At 40.3% G+C, this 20,557-nt stretch overlaps 1 protein-coding gene and 1 pseudogene across 1 annotated transcript; both read right to left on the reverse strand.

Annotated features, from left to right (window-relative positions):
- Positions 1–214: 214 nt before the first annotated feature.
- On the reverse strand, positions 215–8,210 carry LOC134644470 (cystathionine beta-synthase-like; annotated as a pseudogene).
- Positions 8,211–10,960: 2,750 nt separating this feature from the next.
- LOC134644471 (cystathionine beta-synthase-like) lies at positions 10,961–18,761 on the reverse strand. The gene is made up of 14 exons (XM_063497553.1): positions 18,448–18,761; positions 17,577–17,683; positions 15,777–15,911; positions 15,605–15,684; positions 15,331–15,535; positions 14,756–14,847; positions 14,487–14,606; positions 14,325–14,409; positions 14,131–14,236; positions 12,784–12,861; positions 12,543–12,677; positions 11,607–11,715; positions 11,426–11,510; positions 10,961–11,085 (listed from the first exon to the last, which is right to left on the reverse strand). Exons 1-14 carry the CDS (start codon positions 18,759–18,761, stop codon positions 10,961–10,963), a joined length of 1,776 nt encoding a protein of 591 aa, XP_063353623.1.
- Positions 18,762–20,557: the final 1,796 nt, after the last annotated feature.

Genomic DNA, 20,557 nt, shown 5'->3' on the forward strand with positions numbered 1-20,557 from the left:
AAAAAAAGGGAATGTTATTTTCTATTTTGCTTCAACTGTCAACAAATCCCAAAAAATAACAACAACAACAACAACAGCTATAAATATAATTACAACTTCTCTGTCCTCTCTGCGACTGTATATCTTATAATTTCGATGACACTGCAGGTGATCGTGTGCTGTGTCTCAGTGAGAAGAGAGTAAAATCCACCTTAAACAGGACACAGTCACTGAGTTACACCGCCTGACTTTGATGGTTGCAGTCCTGCCCCTCGTGTGTGGTGATGTAGGAGAGAAGGTCAATCGCTGTCACGACGGCAAATAAAATCTGCCTCTGGAGGGCCGACCCATCGACCCCGTCTGCACAGAGACACAAAACTGCTGTTGGACAGAGATCTGCTAATCTCATAAACACGTATTTTATTTGCAATATAGAAAATATATCAGATCTTTAAACTGAGACACACTATTACAATAATAATACAATATTTAAAGCGAAAAATGTTGACTCATTCAGAATTTGATGGCAGCATCATGAAGGAAAAAACAAAGGAAAGCCAGAACTGCAGCTAAAAGAAGAGGGGATGTTACACAGTGGTCATTTCTCTTAAGATGATATACGTGGGTTCTATTGTATATAAATGATAACATATCAGCTTTTTTTGGGGGGGGGGGCTAATAATTCACTCATTTAACAGTTGATTAATCCAGCCTCTGGGTCTCTTTTGTGTGACTGTAATTCAGCATCTTTGGTTTTGGTCCATTAGTCAGTCAAAAAAGTGGAGTCCTCGCAGCTTTGTGAACGACATTTATCAACCACGCAATAAACAGCTCATTATAAAAATGATCTGCACATAAATGTTCTGTATAAACACTATTTAGGAAATGGATTTTCTCACATTGCGTATGATTGTGAACCACCAGGGCAAAGTTATCAGTTTTGAGGATATGGGAAAGCTTCCCCAGGTTGTCTGTCAGGTGCACCTGAAAGCACAAGTGGAGGAAGATTAAACAAGCGTGTAAAAATGTTCATTATGTCATCAAAGGTCGCCATGAAGAGCTCTGCACTCTCTGACTGACCTGTTTGAAGTCTTTGAGGAGCACCGTGCTAACAGCAGCTGAAAGTTCAACCTTCCCCGCCAACAGAGAAGACAGAATGGTTTCCAGAGTCACCATTCCCAGGATAGCCCTGTGGAAATACACAAAACCCAAAAACTCCCATCAGACTCAGGTGTCAAGAAGACTAACCCATCGTGTCTCTGTCTGCTTATGTCAACCAAATGTCAAGATTAAAAAATGAGTAACCAAACTGGATGATTAATCAATATAGTTTTTAACTAGAGTTTATCTTGAGACGAGATCCAACTTATATGGTTACACACTCAAATAAAGATACCTCACATGGGGATTTACACTGGAGGGACAGGGATGTAATGTATGTGTATATACCCATCAGACTTCCAGCTGCCCAAACATATCTTTAAACTACAACACACATCTTAGTAAGCTGAATCAATTGACCAGAGGCAATGAGTAGTTAAGTCCACTAGAGGGCAGTCATCCTGGCACAAGTCAAGAACAGGACCCCAGGCAACCAAGAACTGCCAAGTACCAACATTCACAGGAAGGCAGGAACTTGTCCCATGTCCCATAGGGACCAAGGCTCAGGAAGCCTCAGGCCTGGCATTTATAATACTAACCTGATATAGAGAAGAAGAGACATACCCTGACTCAGTGACGACTGGTGCCTGATCCAGTGAGTTCTCCTTTAGGATCTCAATGGTTTTCTGGCAGGACACAGAATGTGTGACAGTGAGGGGGGCAGACAGGTGTAGACTCTGAACAGTCCGGTTCCACCACCTGCAAGACAGAAAAACTGAGGTTTTAACACCCATCTGCCCCGTCATACCACCTCTGAGGGGTATAAGCTATAGCTGATTTGGGGATTCTTGTTGTTGTTTTTTACCAGGGTTTTGGGTTCATTTGAGCGTCCAAGCAGAGGAAGCCTTTCTCACACATCCACTGATCCTTCAGGAACTTTGACCTGCAGGTAAAAATCGGTGAGTTTGAAGAAGTGTGCTGAAGTTTGGTCAGACTTTCACCTAAAACATGTCTGACTCTAGAAAATCTTTTTTTAATGGATGCAGCATTTCAGTTATGGGAAGACAGGGAAGACACATGACTGTAAAAAATAAAAATAAAAAAACACGACAGCTGAAAGTCATCTCTCATTTTCTTTCACCTTTGTCTTGTAGAAAAAAATCCACATAAAAAAGAAAGTGCTTTTGTGTACTGATGTCTAACTGCAGAGGTTACTGTTTTTAGCCCGTGTTATTTCTTTAGCATGTTTAAAAGCGGTAACATCAGTTGAAATGTTTTGTAAGTTAGCTTAACAATTATTGGATCATGTACTGTTAAATTTGGTGCACACATTCATGCCTTAGGCCCTTATTTTAAATCCAGCACCATGAGATTGAGGCCAAAGTTTTTTCAAAAACATTTTGTTAAATCATCAAATACCATAAAAAAAATTGGCATTCCCATCAGCTTCTGCTGTATTTTTCTTTTTTCATGATGTCAGTCCTTAAAGCAAATAGAAAAACTGGCATTAAAGTCTTTGGACTTTGGAAACTTGGATATTTTATTGGCGCTGACTTTACAAACACACATCGTGTAACAATTACAGTTACTTAATATTTTTATCACTCTGTGTATCTGCCATTGTGTCTCATACATGTAGTTGCGGACAGAGTCAGGCAAGATGACCACACAGCGCTGCCCCTCCTCCAGCTGCTGAGCCATCTTCACAGCTGCTGCCATCGCTGAGCCAGAGCTGCCACCTTCAGCAAAACAGGCAAATCGATCATTTAGAGCGAACTGAGAAAGAGGGTGCTCATAACATACCACAACTCACTGATATGAACTTACCGCACAAAAGACCCTCCTCTCTGATCAGTTTGCGGGACATAAGGAACGTTTCTGTGTCGGTTGATTTGTACCAAATATCCACAATCTGTGCAGATTCAACAGAGACGGGCATTTAGCAAAAATACTCACTTTACAAATGTGCATGTTAACAAAAATACTCACAGATCTGTCCAGCGTGGTGGGGATGAAGTCAAGGCCGATTCCCTCCACTTCAAACGGAAACTTTTTATTCTTCCCTTCTGAGCCTTCCAGAACAGAGCCTTCAGGATCCACACCGACTATCTAAAAACAGACATGAGGAATGAGGTAAGAGGCTGCAAACACTGCAGGGTTAAACAGTTATCAAGTAATGTTTGATGGAGCTGCCAATACATGCATTGCTTCACTGATGGATCTGCATCAGTGTGAGTCAGAAATTTTGGCTCGATGTATGAATACAGTAAATAAAAACCATCCATTAAAGACTGTGGACTAATAGGTTGTGTGGTGCTCACTTTGACATTTGGACATCTTTCCTTTAACTTTCAAGCAACACCAGTGAGCGTGCCGCCTGTGCTGACTCCAGCCACCAACATGTCCAATTGGCCTAAAAACAAAAACACATTTTCTTTTTCAAGCTGTAAAAAAAGTTTTTTTTAAATATTAATATAATATCACATTCATGCCTAAAAAGCTAATATGAACGATTAGAGGAATTTTCAAGGTTTAACAAAGAGGACAAGCTATATGGCTTCATTTACTCGTGCAGTTTGATATACAGATCAGTGTTTCAGGCATGTTTCTTGTATGATTAAAAGTAATTGAATACATTTGTGCAAATATAAAACAGGCACTGAAAAAATGTGGAATCTGTCCATATATTTACTGTTCGTCTCCTCCCAAGCATTGACATTTTGTCATGTTTTCATGAGAAACAACGGAAAGTCTAACCTCAATGCACAAACAGATTACTTCTGATTGGATTACTTCCAAACTCGTCCCACCTCATCTCTCCAGAAATTCTTATTATACTTTGTTTTTTGTTGATGAAAGTGATAAAAAATAATTTTGACACTTTCACAGTTTTTGTGCGTTCATTTTTATTTGGTTATTGTCTTTTCTCGTTCTTGTTTTCATCAAGAAAAAAATATGGTTGTTGAGAACAAAATTAACCCTGCTCCTCAGAGCCAGGCTCAGACTTTTTACTTCAATGAGTGAAGGGAGAGAAAGAAAAGACTTAGTGGCAGAGCCATGTATTTCTTTTCATTACCCTCAAAATCAGTTGTTGAATAAAACATGTACAGCAAAAATTAGACTCAAGCTAGAAGATGCATCAAAAATCAGAGTTTCTATCAGCTCGAACCATCACACTGCTCCAGTATCTCCTCAGCCGTGGTGTCATAGTGAGCCAGGGGGTTGCTTGCATTGCCATACTGGTTGAGGATGTGCGAGTTGGGGATCTCGTTCTTCAGACGCCAGGCCGTACGTATATGAGACTCTGGTGAATCAAAAGCTGCAGCTGTGGGTGTGCGGACAATTTCTGCCCCGAGAGCTCGCAGGACATGCACCTTGGACACAGGAGAGGATGAGACTTCAATAAATTCCTCACATTGAAAAGAAGAAACAGAGCTACTTACCTTCTGCATGCTCATCTTCTCAGGCATCACAATGATGCAATGGTAGCCTTTTACTGCAGCTATGAGGGCGAGGCCAATACCTGCACAAAGAGCAAGATTTATATAAATGACCTTTTTCCTTCATTATGGAGCTACAATACTGCACTTCAGTTCGGTTTATGTTAAACCGTATCAAACACTGAGCCTTCAACCCATTTGTTCATTCACACTCATGTACCCGTGTTTCCAGAGGTGGGCTCGATGATGGTGTCTCCTGGTTTAAGGACCCCGGCTCTCTCGGCGTCCTCCACCATGCGCAAGGCGATCCTGTCTTTCACACTGCCTCCTGGATTGAAGAACTCACACTTGGCCACTAAACACAGTCACCCATTAAAAAGAATACTGTCATACTACACAGATAATGTGTAAAAACTGAAATAAAACTAACAGAAATGAATAAATAAACAGATAAAAGAAACACATGAACAAGAGGAGCCTATAGAGAATTTATACTGCTCATCTTGGAAAAGCTAAATGTGTTTGGCACATTGCGTTCGGATCATCAACGTAGGTTTGAAAAGATCAAAGAACCTGGATTTTGAGATGGGCTGCCAGTATGAAATAATGAAGAATAAGGCAGGAAAACCTTAACAGTTTTCAGCTTTCCAGCTCAATTTAATTTACAGGTGTTTTTGTTCTTTCATCCAACAGAGAAAAAAAGTCTTTCAGTCTCACCTCTCCATCCAGGGAATGAGCTGCCTCCTCATACAAAACAACAACAGTCTCACAGTAGGAAACATAAGGCTACAAGCTACATGATACTTCAACGCTCCCTTCTCAGCTATTTTGCTTGTTCTACGGCTGTGCCACAGTCATTCAAGGCCCTGCTCTTTACTTCTCCCATTTAAACAAGCAAAGTTTCGTGCAGATTCATTCACATAATGAATCTGCATGAAATGCATAACAATCATTCTAATGTTTATTTGGAAGATTTTGCAGAAACTGAAAGTAAAAATAGTCAAAGTGATTGTTTGCAGAGAAGCTTATGGATTCTGCTTGTACTGATATCCAGGCATGTGTGGGTGTGTCACATTTTACATTCATACTCACAGATATCACACTTGAGCCCAAACTCTTTTGGGATTTTGTTCAAGCGAACCAGAGGTGTGTGTCCAATTTTCTCAAGGATGCTGGGGAGGATGCCAGAGGGCTTGGTGCTGTAATGTAAGAGATAACACACAATTAACAGTCATTACCATCTTGGAGATACCATACAGCATGTCATGTTCATTATATCTCGTGAGAATTTAATTACAAAATACCAGAAATATCAGAACTATCACTACAACATACTCTAACTGGCCAATTTGTTAGGTACACCATTGGGTTTAACGCCCTTTTTTCTTTCAGAAATGCCTTAATTCTTTATGGCATCAAATGGGTGACATGACCGCATCGAAGAGTTGCTACAGACCAGGTGCCTGACGTTCCACCAAATCCCAAAGATGCTCTACTGGATTGAGATCTGGTGACTGGAGGCCATTTGAGTGGAGTGGACTCATCGTCATGTTCAAGAAACCAGTTTGAGTTGATTTGAGCGTTGCAGCACGGTGTCCTATCCTGCTAGAAGCAGCCATGAGAAGATGGGTACACTGTGGTCATAAAGTGATGGACATGGTCAGTAACAGTACTCAGGGAGGCTGTGGGGTTTAAATGATGCTCAGTTTATACTAAGGAACCCAAAGTGAGCCAAGAAGATACCCCCCAAATTATTATATCACCAGCAGTCTGAACCACTGACACAAGGCAGGATGGATCCATGCTTTTATGTTGATTATGCCAAATTCAGATCAGGTGAAGTTTTTTCTATTGTCCAGTTGTCCATGTGAGCTGTAGCCTCAGTTTCTGGTGTTTAGCTGACAGGAGAGGCATCCAGTGTGGCCTGCTGCTGTAGCCCATCTGTTTTAGGTTTGATATGTTGTGCATTCAGGGATGCTCCTCTGGATAACTTGGTTGTAACAAGTCTTTTCCCTCTAACTTCTGTCATCAACAGAGTTTGAGCACATTTCCCCTGTTTTAGCTTCACTTCACTGGCTGCCCATTTCTTTTAGGATTCATTTTAAAATTCTTTTATTTGCTTTTAAAGCTCTCCATGGCCTCGCCCCATCTTATCTCTCTGAGCTGCTTCAGCCTTATACACCCACCCGCTCTCTCAGGTCAGCTGATCAGTTGCTCCTGAATGTACGCAGGACTGGGCGTAAACTTAGAGGAGATCGAGCTTTTGCTGTAGCAGCCCCAAAACTGTGGAACGAGCTTCCTTTAGAGATTAGACAGGCCAGTTCTTTACCTGTTTTTAAATCACTCTTGAAAACCCACCTCTTTACCCTGGCCTTTGACACCACGTGAGATGTTTTTATTTTTATCTTATTTTAGTTGTTTTTAGGTGATTTGATGCTGTTTTATCTTGTTTTTGTTTTAATATAGGGCTGTTTTAAATTTATGTATTATGTGTTTTATTATTTTCTGTTTTCTGTTATTCTATTGTTTTAACTTATGTTCTGTACAGCACTTTGTTCCTGTGCTGGGTATTTTAAAGTGCTTTATAAATAAAATTGGATTGGATTGGATTGGATCAACAAGGCATTTTTTTCCCCAGAGAACTGGACATTTTTGTCTTTGTTTGACCGTTTTCAGTAAAGCACAGAGATAGTTGTGTGAGAAAATCTGAGTAGATCAGCAGTTTCTGATAGTTCTGAGTCAATTAAGTCACCGTTCTTCATTCTGGTGCTCAGTTTGAACTTCAGCAGGTCATCTTGATCATCTTTACATGCATTGAGTTGGTGCTGTGTGATTGACTGTTTATATGTTTGCCCATGAGTGTATGTGTGACATCTGTTTGCAAATCAACATTCTTTTACAGCTGCAATGGAGTTTCATTATTTCAAGGCTGAGCTTAAGCTCAGAGCATCCTCTCCTCTGCACAGCGACTTCTTTATTTCTCCAGACTCTTACCGTGCTGAGTGGCTATGAGGCGACTCTGACATGGGCGCGCCCAGTTTCCAAGTACATCTCCTGGGCAAATCAGGACGGATCCACTTCGTCTCATCAGGAGTCTCATCTGTTTTCTCCAGCTGAGTCTCAGTGAACGATTCATCCTTATCTTCACCATCAGCAGGTAACCTGTCACCACTGTTCACAGCTGCTGTAGCCTGAGAAAAAAGCTGCACGTTAACCTATCCCAGCTGTCTTATTGTGAGAGGCAGGGTACACGCACAGGTCGCCAGCCTGTCGCAGGGCTAACACACAGACACAGACAACCATTCACACTAACATTCACATCTGCGGGCACATTAGAGTTTCCAATTAACCTATCCCCACTAATTGCATGTCTTTGGACTGTGGGAGGAAGCTGGAGTACCCGGAGAGAACCCACACAAACACAGTGAGAACATGCAAACTCCACACAGAAAGACCCAGGCCTGATGGTGGAATTGAACTCAATAAATAAGCTGCACATTATTTTATCTAACCCTAAATTAATTTAAAGCCAATTTGCATGACACAGTTTGATTGATGTCCTCCAGACATAATTTTAAGAATTTGTTGCTCCTTCTGTGTTCACCCACACATTGTTTTGGCTGCTTATCCAGCTTAGAGTCGGAGGTGCCCGGGGGGTGTGCCACTGACCGACACAGGTCGCTGGTCCATTACGTGGCCAACACAGAGAAAAAGACAACCGCACACTATCACACCCCCACCTACAATTTAGAAGCATCAATTATCCTAGCAAGCATGTCTAATCAGTGGAAGGAAACCCACACAGACACAGTCTGGCCACACAAACTTCACACAGACATACCCCGGCCAGACCGCAGTAGTAGTATGATCCTTTATTCTGTGCTGTTTTTCAGCTTTCTGGTTATGGGGTTATGCTTACTTTCCTTGTGCTTGATATGATCCTGTGTTCTGTGCCTTTTGTCTCCTACTTGCTTGAGTTGCTAGGTTTGTTTATTTCATTTTTCCTCTGTTCCTTCTCTCTTCCCTTCATGTTCATGTCTTCTGTCTGTGTCAGGCTCGTGTGTCTGTTCCCTCATTACCCTCTGTGTATATATATATTATCCTTGCCCTTTGTCTCTCTTGCATCGTAGCCTTGTTCCTGAGTCCTACGTTTAGGACCTTAGTCCTGCCTGACACACAGCCTAAAGAAGAAATACATATTCCGACTCCAGTTTCAAAAGACTTCCAAGAACACCCAGCCCGCATAATAATAAAACCATTAATATATACAGTCACAATGTTACAGTCATCTGTGGCTATAGGGACCCAACATTTCTGCTTAATCTTCAGAATAAATATAATGACAATTTCATTCACTTTGTAAACCATGGAATATGATTACATACTTTATTTTGTGAATTAAATCATATACTGCACTACTGAAAACACTGAACACTTAAAAAAAACAACATAAAAGTACTAAAAAATACACAGCACAGATGTACTTCCGCATTTTAAGGGCGACCCAGGTGGGGAAACCACACCCAACTCCCCGCTGGCTAATACAGTTAGCTAAATCAGCTTAGCTAAAAACTTACTAAAACATTTACTCACCAAAACCGTGAGAAAGTAGTTGGACATTATCAAGCTGGTAACGCAATCACTTTTACTTTCATTCCTAAACACTTTAAGAAGAAACAACAGGCTTTTTTTTCCACTCCTGTGTTGTTGCATTCCAGCTCAAGCAGAGAGGGCGGGACTTGTTTCCTCCCTCCAATAGAATTTCAGTATATGCCCCAGGGGAATCCAAACTTCAATAATACACAAATTAACCTAAGATCTGGAGTTCTAAATCAGAATGTAAAATAAGACACACAGAGGGCTGCTTCTAGTGGGCTACATTGTAATAACATTGTAACAAGTGAACTCTGCTTTCCGCTGATAGCACACAGGTGAGTCCTAGTTTCAGCATAACCGCAGCCTGGAGATAAAAACAGGAATCAACATGTTTCTCTGTGTACTGAAATGCTGAATTCCTACTAACTGTAGTTAAAGGAGTGGTGTGCAATAACATTCACAGAAAGGCATGGAGTGATGCCCACCTCCATACACATGAACGAAAATATCTTCCTCCGCTGTTTAGAAATTCAAGATAAATTGAATCAGATTAAAACATACCATTTGCACTCCCTGTCTGCAGAAAGACACAAGCCACTCACCTGTGTGCTGGTAGAGTGTCAAAAACTGATTTCCAATATTTGCCATAAAAATGACTGTTGGAATTTAAACAGTTATAAATGATTGCTGGCAACTAAGATATGCCAGACATATAATATCAAGTCATTTTGACTCAGCGTTAACACTCCTGTTAGCAATGAATTTTTTGTGTATTCACTGTTATATTTCCTTTTAATTTTAATGTCTCACCAACATTAAAAATGTTTTTATTCAAGAGTGATCTGGCCATGAGGGCAGCTGAAATAATAAAAAAAAAATCCAATTTCTGTGAACACACTGAGAGACCAAAAAGAACTAGATTGATTATACTGCAGTTGCAATAAGGCAGAGTCATAAAAATGTTTGCAAAACAGGTTATTTCTTTATTTTCTATATAACCTCATCATAAACCTTGTTCACTACAGTCTAATTACAATGTAAGTAAATATTAGACATAAAAAGCACACGAGAACAGCAGGAATCATTGTTTGGCTTTTTTGGCACAACACCAACAACATCTGATATCTCCTATTGGTGCTGTTTCTGCATCATCATCATAATATTGGTCCATGATCAACATTGTAACTGACCAATAACATTGTCATGATGTTATATGCTTTGCATTGTGAGGGACACAGAAGAAACAAAATATGCCTCTGTTTATATCAAACTGTCTTCTGGACATAATTGTATCTATATTAATTTATACAACATAATAAACTATTTTATCAGCGTAGGTTTCTCTTAGTCAAATTTAGGTTATGTTGGTTTGCTAGTTTTTAAATGTATAAACTAACTTCTTGGCTAATGCTAAGTGACTTACAGGGAGCAAATAAAGCAAATTGATAAAAACATGTACAAAAAAGAAAAAACACTAAACACAGAGGCACCACACTTAAAAAAGACATTATGTGTGGCAGGAATAAAATGCAAAGAATATAAATATTTTACTGTATTGTAAGAGAAAAGAGTCATAAAGTTCCAGAAAGATGATGAACGTCCCTCCAGAAAAAACTAAGTTGCCCTTTAACTGGAGATTTTTCACTCATTACAAGATGCACAAACTGTTAAAAAAAGAACAAAAATAGCTATGAATAGTGCTTTACAACTTCTCTGTCCTCTCTGGAGCTCTATTATTATCATTATTATTATTATTATTGTTTCAGTGACACTACAGGTGATCGTTTGCTGTCTCTCAATGAACAGGAAGTAAAATCCACCTTAAACAGGACACAGTCACTGGGTTACACCGCCTGACTTTGATGGTTGCGGTCCTGCCCCTCGTGTGTGGTGATGTAGGAGAGAAGGTCAATCGCTGTCACGACGGCAAATAAAATCTGCCTCTGGAGGGCCGACCCATCGACCCCGTCTGCACAGAGACACAAAACTGCTGTTAAACACAGAAGACTGTTGTGATTTGTTTACTGCACAGGCTCATGAACAGAGTTTCCCATGTCATCCACAAATACAGGTTTTAGCTCAATGATGGAAAGAAAGAGCCATATGTGAACATGATCCAGGAGAATGCAAATGTGTGATTGTAAATCAGTGTCTTTGGGTTTAGGAAGATTAGCTGGACAAAATATAACCAAACCAAAATGAAGCTTTGTGAACGACATTTATCAACCACACAATAAACAGCTCATTATAAAAATGATCTGCACATAAATGTTCTGTATAAACACTATTTAGGAAATGGATTTTCTCACATTGCGTATGATTGTGAACCACCAGGGCAAAGTTATCAGTTTTGAGGATATGGGAAAGCTTCCCCAGGTTGTCTGTCAGGTGCACCTGAAAGCACAATTGGAGGAAGATTAAACAAGCGTGTAAAAATGTTCATTATGTCATCAAAGGTCGCCATGAAGAGCTCTGCACTCTCTGACTGACCTGTTTGAAGTCTTTGAGGAGCACCGTGCTAACAGCAGCTGAAAGTTCAACCTTCCCCGCCAACAGAGAAGACAGAATGGTTTCCAGAGTCACCATTCCCAGGATGGCCCTGTGGAAATACACAAAACCCAAAAACTCCCATCAGACTCAGGTGACGAGAAGACTAACCCATTGTGTCTCTGTCTGCTTATGTCAACCAAATGTCAAGATTAAAAAATGAGTAACCAAACTGGATGATTAATCAATATAGTTTTTAACTAGAGTTTATCTTGAGACGAGATCCAACTTATATGGTTACACACTCAAATAAAGATACCTCACATGGGGATTTACACTGGAGGGACAGGGTTGTAATGTATGTGTATATACCCATCAGACTTCCAGCTGCCCACACACATCTTTAAACTACATCCCTGCAAAGTTTAACATCTCTGACAACAAGTGAGGTGGCAACACTGCTGGAAGTGTTAATAAAAGCATAAATAATCACTGAGGTTTTAAAAGCTGTGGGAAATACAAGCTTCACATGTTCATATTATTTATCTTTAAAAAATATTTCAGTTGGGTAGTATAAAGATGAAAATAAGACAAAAAGATTAGACAAGACAAAGGTCACTGACAAAGTGTTAGAATCTCGTTCTGACACTGTGATGTCATCCCGAAATTCAATTTCCACCATCAACTCGAGAACAGAGCCACATTTCAGTGTGAAATCCTGAGATCAAAGTACGACCTGTGGAACATCTGCTGAGCATTTAGCTGCTCTGCACAAGCGAAGATGATGATACAGAGGATGAGATCTGTTTCTCTGAAATCTCCATGGAGACCACTGTTTGTGTTTATGCTGGAAGTTCCTGTCCTCTTCCTGTTTATACAAGGTCATATCCAAACAGAGCATTCATAATACTAACCTGATATAGAGAAGAAGAGACATACCCTGACTCAGTGACGACTGGTGCCTGATCCAGTGAGTTCTCCTTTAGGATCTCAATGGTTTTCTGGCAGGACACAGAATGTGTGACAGTGAGGGGGGCAGACAGGTGTAGACTCTGAGCAGTCCGGTTCCACCACCTGCAAGACAGAAAAACTGAGGTTTTAACACCCATCTGCCCCGTCATACCTCCTCTGAGGGGTATAAGCTATAGCTGATTTGCAGATTTTTGTTGTTGTTTTTTACCAGGGTTTTGGGTCCATTTGAGCGTCCAAGCAGAGGAAGCCTTTCTCACACATCCACTGATCCCTCAGGAACTTTGACCTGCAGGTAGATACGGGTGAATTTGAAGAAGTGTGCTAAAGTTCAGCCAGACTTCCACCTAAACCACATCTGACTCTAGACAATCTGTTATTTATCAGCTGCGTCACTGCTTTACGTCAGTTTTTCTTTTTTTAATGCTGACAGCTTTATTGTGGGATTTATTGGTTAGGGATAGGACATGGCTGTAAAAAGAAAGAAAGAAAGAAAGCATCCTAGTTGAAACACATGTGTCTCTTCCTCTCTCATTTCCTGTCACTGCTGTTCTGTCCTTAATAATGGGAAAAACATCCACACAAAGGGTTTCAAAAGAAAGTGCTTTTATGTTAAATTCTTGTCTAACTAATGGCTGGTGGGAGCAACATGATTACTGCTTTTAGCCAGACATAGCTCAGAGGAAGAGAGTCCAACTCTTTGAAACCATGAAGATCTCTAAACTGTTCAATGGACTGATTTAATAATTTCTACACACATTTACACATTTTTGAGGACAAAGCTAAAAACTATTGGATGGTGTGTGGTTAAATTTGGTACATATGTTCATTCACTGGCGTTTAAAGATTTCATTAAAATGTTCTTTTTAAAGGGGGAAAGATTATAAAGCATACATCTTTAATTATCTTAAAAAAAAACAAGAATGGAAGCAGAAATTTAAATACATTTTCTCTCTAATCCACACAGGATCAAAAGTATACATACAAGCCCCTGGTTCAAAATCAGCAGCTTCAAGTTCAACTGAAAAGAGCAGCTGCCCCACATGGACAAGCCAAATGCCTTCTGAAGAAACGTTTTATGATCAGAAGGGACAAAAACTGAGCTATTCGGCCAGTAACAAGAGGTGTATTTGTAGGAATAAAGCTGAGGCTTTCACAACAAAGAACATTATAACATCTGTTCATGCTCAAGGGTGTTTTGTGCCCAGTAGTGTGTATGGATGCACAAATAATGAAGAAGGAAAACTACCTCTAAATTCTGAAACTTTACATCAAATTAACAGCTAGATAAACTTGACTTGATAAAACCTGGACACATTAAGGTGTTCCAGCAGGACACAAACACACATCCAAACTGGTTTTGGAATGGAAATAGCAAGCTTGTGAAATGACCATCGAAAAGTCCTAACGTCAACCCTATTTAAAAAGTATTGATATTCATGGGCATGATGAGTGCATGTAAACGTCTGCCCACAACTGTATTTTTGAAGGCATGAAGGCCTGTGAGCACTCCAGACTCTCGCTGGATTCAAAGTGTATCTGCCATTGTGTCTCGTACATGTAGTTGCGGACAGAGTCAGGCAGGATGACCACACAGCGCTGCCCCTCCTCCAGCTGCTGAGCCATCTTCACAGCTGCTGCCATCGCTGAGCCAGAGCTGCCACCTTCAGCAAAACAGGCAAATCGATCATTTAGAGCGAACTGAGAAAGAGGTTGCTCATAACATACCACAACTCACTGATATGAACTTACCGCACAAAAGACCCTCCTCTCTGATCAGTTTGCGGGACATAAGGAACGTTTCTGTGTCGGTTGATTTGTACCAAATATCCACAATCTGTGCAGATTCAACAGAGACGGGCGTTTAGCAAAAATACTCACTTTACAAATGTGCATGTTAACAAAAATACTCACAGATCTGTCCAGTACTGTGGGGATGAAGTCATATCCAATACCTTCCACTTCAAATGAAACCTTTTCACTTTTCTCCTCTGAGCCAACCAGAACAGAGCCTTCAGGATCCACACCGACTATCTAAAAGCAGACATGAGAACTGAGGTAAGAGGCTGCAAACGGTGCAGGGTTGGAGCTGTCAATACATGGATTGCTTCACTGATTAATATAAATCTCAGTAAAACAATACTTTTATTTCAGATTCTAGATAAGTGGGTTGGGAATCTCGCCTTGACATTTGGACATCTTTCCTTTAACTTTCGAGCAACACCAGTGAGTGTGCCGCCCGTGCCGGCTCCGGCCACCAACATGTCCAATTTACCTAAAAACAGAAACACATTTTCTTTTCCAAACTACAAAAAATATAAATATTTTTGGGATTCAAATAAACACCTGTTCCATGAAGATTCGCGGTTACAGGAAAAACTATATACGGCTTCCTTCATTCATGTCAGTTTGACGCATAGATCTAAGTTCCAGGAAATATAAAACACACACCGTAAAATTGTAGGCAAATCCTCACTTGTTACAACTAAGGTCTGCAAAAGATCATCTCTGTTTGCACAAGACAAATCTTGCGCTACAGCAGCAGAAAACCACACTGGGTGTCACTGACAGGAGTGAATGGGAAACTTCTGCTGCCACATTCGAACGGTAAGGTCAAAATTTGGCATAAAAGATAAGATCATCTTGTGTTAATGGTTCAAGGTGGTGGTGGTTTAATGGTGTGGGGGGTCATTTCTTGAAAAAATTCAACTTCAAGCTAGAAGATGCATCAAAAATCAGAGTTTCTGTCAGCTCAAACCATCACACTGCTCCAGTATCTCCTCAGCCGTGGTGTCATAGTGAGCCAGGGGGTTGCTTGCATTGCGATACTGGTCGAGGATGTGCGAGTTGGGGATCTCGTTCTTCAGACGCCAGGCCGTACGTATATGAGACTCTGGTGAATCAAAAGCTGCAGCTGTGGGTGTGCGGACAATTTCTGCCCCGAGAGCTCGCAGGACATGCACCTAGGACACAGGAGAGGATGAGACTTCAATAAATTCCTCACATTGAAAAGAAGAAACAGAGCTACTTACCTTCTCCATGCTCATCTTCTCAGGCATCACAATGATGCAATGGTAGCCTTTTACTGCAGCTATGAGGGCGAGGCCAATACCTGCACAAAGAGCAAAATTTATTTAAATGACCGTTTTCCTTCATTATATAGTTATAATACAGCCATCAGCTCATTCGCTCAAACTGATGTACCCGTGTTTCCAGAGGTGGGCTCGATGATGGTGTCTCCTGGTTTAAGGACCCCGGCTCTCTCCGCGTCCTCCACCATGCACAGGGCAATCCTGTCTTTCACACTGCCTCCTGCATTGAAGAACTCACACTTGGCCACTAAACACAGTCACCCATTAAAAACAAAAAAAGATATATTGCATCAGGGAGTGTTCAAAGTTAATCCAAAAGGTTTGCATGACAAATTTAATATGCATTTTAAATAACTAGGACTGAACCACTGCAGAGACAAGAATAATAGTTAATCTATTAACCTTTACCAGGTCACTGACGACCCATCTAGGGTTGGTAATTTGAGAGGAAACATCTTAAAGCTTTTGAAATAAAACCGCTATATAAAACTCTAAACTTAGATGGCTCCCCAATCACCCGCTAAAAGGTTAACAAGTATGAAAAGCATGCTTCTGTCATCTGTAACTAGATTCTGGTTCCCATGAGAATCTAGTTTTTACTTTGCCTTTATTTGTCCTGCTGAAAGTGCGTGTCTATGCCAGTCCACGTCTTTTATTTCCACAGAGAATAGTTCATGTCAGATCTCCCTCTGTAATCCTGACTGACTGTGTTTGAAGTAATTATGGAAATTCAATTTGTGGAGTGTGAGATCTGGATCTGCTCTTTTGCAAACTCATAGCAACACAGGGATAATGACATGCCTGCCAGCTACTGCATCAGCAACAACATGTTGTTAAGGTACCGGAACAAAATAAACTCTAACAGTTTTCAAGTTTAGAGCTGCATTTTATTTGCAAAGGTTTTCTTTTTACTTTGTTGGATGACAGAACAAAGAGTCTTTCAGTCTCACCTCTCCATCCAGGGGAGCGAGCTGCCCCTCATACAAGAAAACAACAGTCGCACAGTGAAAAAACATAAGGCCACCAGCTACATGATACTTCAACGCTCCCTTTTTAACAGCTGAGCAGGAAGCCAAGAGGGACACAGTGGGATCAACAGCCCTAGCTTAAACAACGGCACCTCTTCCACTTGGATGCATCAACTTAACAACATATCCCCTAAAAGACGTTCTTTTACACAAATATGGTAAGCCAGGTGAGATTTCACTCTGTAATCTGCTGCTGCTCAGCTACAGTCTCATCCAAGCAGGGTTTTTTTCACCCCACAGTAAACTTATCAGCTTTCTTGCTGCTTTGGAGGGAGAACAATAAAGCTGCTGTTAGGACATTTAAAGCATCTTCTATCCTGAAAATAAGAAGACTGCACTCCTGCTCATTTTCTTGCAAGGACATATCAGCGTCATTTTGGGGTGAGCGAAGGGGACTATTCAGAGAAAAAACTTAACATTTCATATCCATAAATATCCATAAACCCATATCTTTTGGATTAAAGTTGTAGCTTTGCAGTACAAGTACATGGATAGCAGTCAGGTTAAGGATCATGTTATTTATTTATTAAGGTTAATGTCATGTTTTATATTCTAAAAGGTTAATTCTGTTTAAATGTGTTTTGTATAGTACTAAAACTTAAAGCATGAAAAATGTGAAACTTTCTCTAAGTTTCCTTTTCTTTCTTTTTTACTTATTTATTTAATTAGCTTACCCTGTTGTGTAATATTCAAGAAATGATGGTGGCAGAGCCATTCAAGCCTCTGCTTTTACAAGCAAACTTTCAATTAGACTTATTTACTTAAATGCATAATAATAATTGTAATACTTATTTTGCAAGATTTTGCAAAACCATAAGCAAAAATAACTCTTTTTTTAAAATCATCTTCTTATTTTTACATAATTTGTCACATCATTTACTCACAGATATCACACTTGAGCCCAAACTCTTTGGGGATTTTGTTCAAGCGAACCAGAGGTGTGTGTCCAATTTTCTCAAGGATGCTGGGGAGGATGCTGGAGGGCTTGGTGCTGCAATGTAAGAGATAACACACACTAGGAGATACCATACAGGATTTCATGTTCATTATATCTGATGAGAGTTTAACCAAAATTAGTGGAATTGTCAGAAATATCATCACAACATACACTCACTGGGCAATTTGTTAGGTACACCTTGCTAGCACTGTGTTGGTTTTCAAAACTGGCTTGAAAACCAACCCGGGAAACATTCCTCAGAGATTTTGATCCATGTCGACATGATACTATCACACGATTCGATGGCCTCACAAAGATTTTCTTTTGGATTGAGATGTGGTGACCTGTGAGCTGAGATCATCTGAGCTTTACAAACACTAAAGAGGGCAAAGTGTCAAAAAAAAAAACCTGTACACCAATCCACCAACACAAAGTGCCAGAACCACTGACACATGGCAAGATGGAGCCATGTTTTCGTGTTGTTTACACCAAATTCTAACCCTACCGTCTGAATGTCGTGGAAAAACATCACCATTTTCCCTCATTCTGATGCTTTGTTTGATCTTAAGCAGGTCATCTAGATCGTGTTTACATGCACTGAGTTGCTGCCATGTGATTGGCAGTTTACATATTTGCATTAACCAGCAGTTGAACAAGTGTACCTAATAAAGTGACACATCAGTGTATGTGGGACATCTGTTTGTCAAATCAGCATTAAATCTTGCTGGTGACTCAACTCTGCTGCAAAGAGTGAAGTGGACAGAGTCACTAGTTTTATTTAAAGACACAGCGACCTTTTTATTTTTCCAGACTCTTACCGTGCTGAGTGGCTATGAGGCGACTCTGACATGGGCGCGCCCAGCTTCCAAGTACATCTGCTGGGCAAATCAGGACGGATCCACTTCGTCTCATCAGTAGTCTCGTCTGTGTTCTCCAGCTGAGTCTCAGTGAATGATTCATCCTTATCTTCACCATCAGCAGATAACCTGTCACCACTGGTCACAGCTGCTGTAGCCTGACGCACACTTGAAGATACTTTAGTACAAGAGACTTCTGTGTTTGTTGGGTGAGCTACAGATGTGCAAGGAGAAGGAACTTCTTCCAAGGATGCAGCACCAGAAACAGAGGGCATGGCTGCAGTGGGATGAGACATATAATATTATCATCACGCTGTATTTTTTATTTTATCTAACCATGCATTAATTTAAAGACAACTAGCATTAAACAGTTGGGTTGATATCCTCCAGTTATAATTTTAAGAATTTGTTGCTTCTTTTGTCTCCATCAACACATTCCATTCACCATTTATCCAACTTTGTCTTTGGACAGTGGGAGAAAACGCACACTGGTACAGTCTGGCCACCTACACGTCACACAGACAGGCCCAAGCAAGCCAGCAGGCTTGAACCTAAACTGTGTTGCTGTGAGGCAGCAGCACTGACCCCCACAAAATATGTGTCTGGTACATTTTTGCATTGCACACAAACAAATTCCAGTTTTTCTAGAACATGAACCCTTTTGTGTTGGCTCAATTTATTTATATCTGGGGGACAAAATCACATCTTACATAATTTTCTACTGTTTAATCAGTTTTTTATATTTTTTGCTCATTTATATCACAGCTCCACAGTGCAGTGCCTTACACATCTGGTTAACAAGCAACAATTTGCTCCAGAATCAAAATCAAAACATGAATATGAAGTGAAAAAATTATGATGGACATTCTCCCCTGATGGGCATTTGCTTCAGTAAACAACAAATCGATTTATTTAATAATTTAAAAAGTGATAGCCATTCCTCGTTTCACATTATGCAACTTCAGTTTTTAGGAATTACAAGCTAGACAATTAATAGATAAAAGGCCTTTAAATTTAATAGTTTCAAATATAGTTAAATATGTTCATGTTTTCTCCCGATATAACAATAGCTCACGACTAGCATAAAATAACAACGTTGTAATAACGTCGTGACATCTCAGCAGGTAAACTTGGGCTCTGTTTTCCTGATAACGCACAGGTGAGTTCAGGAAAGCCTGGAAATAAGAACAAAAACAGTCTTTCCCCAGCTGTGCACCAGAGTACTGAATCTCTGCTGTGTTTAAAGCCATTCATATTGAGCGTCACGAAAAGCGCAGTGCACTCACCTGTGTGCCGGACATGAACCCCTGCAGCTGACTGATGGACACCTGAGTTCTCTGCGCTTTATCTTCAGGTCCCCATCCGCCAATCAGCGCACAGTGATTGGTCTTGCCCCTGAGCATTTATGTCCAATAGCATGCAGCGTGGACGCTTCTTACAGTGAATGTTCAGCGATCACAGGATGCTTTTTATAGAACTGTTTTTACTTCAAGCTGTATCTATATTTTCTACCGTTACTATCCAAACATACAAAGAAGTCTCTCACACAGCAGGGTTTAGCAGTGGGCTTTCAGTTTCACGCTTATGTGGTTTTGATTGTTACAAAGAAGCCATTTCTGAGAACTTTCATGTATATGACTTATTAATTTTCAAATTAACGTGTTTTTAATCTGTAATTTTACATCTATACACATTTTAAGCCTCTGAAAATGGGGCATTCCTAATTTAAATGAATTTAAAGGTCCGGGCTTCAACCATATAATGATTGTTTGATTTAAAATCACAAAAACTGCCACTCTCCTAAAATATATTGTGGCGTAAAGAATATATACTACGTTTCTGGCATCATTGCTGTTCACAGTGCTGCTACCGGACATCGTCAAAAAACAAAAAAAAAATCAGAGAATCTGGAGAAAATTTTGTATGAAAATCCGTAGTGGATGCCCGTGATGTTTGGGTCTTTGAAATGCATTAAAAGCAGACATGGAAATCACAGTCCGTGAATGCAGTTCATCGTACCAACCACAAAAGCTCCATAGTGTAAAGAAAGTGCGTGAACGTGATCTAGAAA

This window comes from Pelmatolapia mariae, linkage group LG16_19, assembly GCF_036321145.2.
Source record: "Pelmatolapia mariae isolate MD_Pm_ZW linkage group LG16_19, Pm_UMD_F_2, whole genome shotgun sequence".
NCBI lineage: Eukaryota > Metazoa > Chordata > Actinopteri > Cichliformes > Cichlidae > Pelmatolapia > Pelmatolapia mariae.

Bases quoted from the DNA above. Each gene is read 5' to 3' on its own strand.
- LOC134644471 (XM_063497553.1), bottom strand. From the start codon at position 18,761: ATGCCCTCTGTTTCTGGTGCTGCATCCTTGGAAGAAGTTCCTTCTCCT. The intron at 14,848-15,330 runs GTTTGAGCTGAC...TTCTGTTTTTAG, and splicing joins GATACTGGAGCAGTGTGATG to GTAAATTGGACATGTTGGTG. The intron at 11,086-11,425 runs GTGAGAAAATCC...GTCTCTGTGCAG, and splicing joins GGTTCACAATCATACGCAAT to ACGGGGTCGATGGGTCGGCC.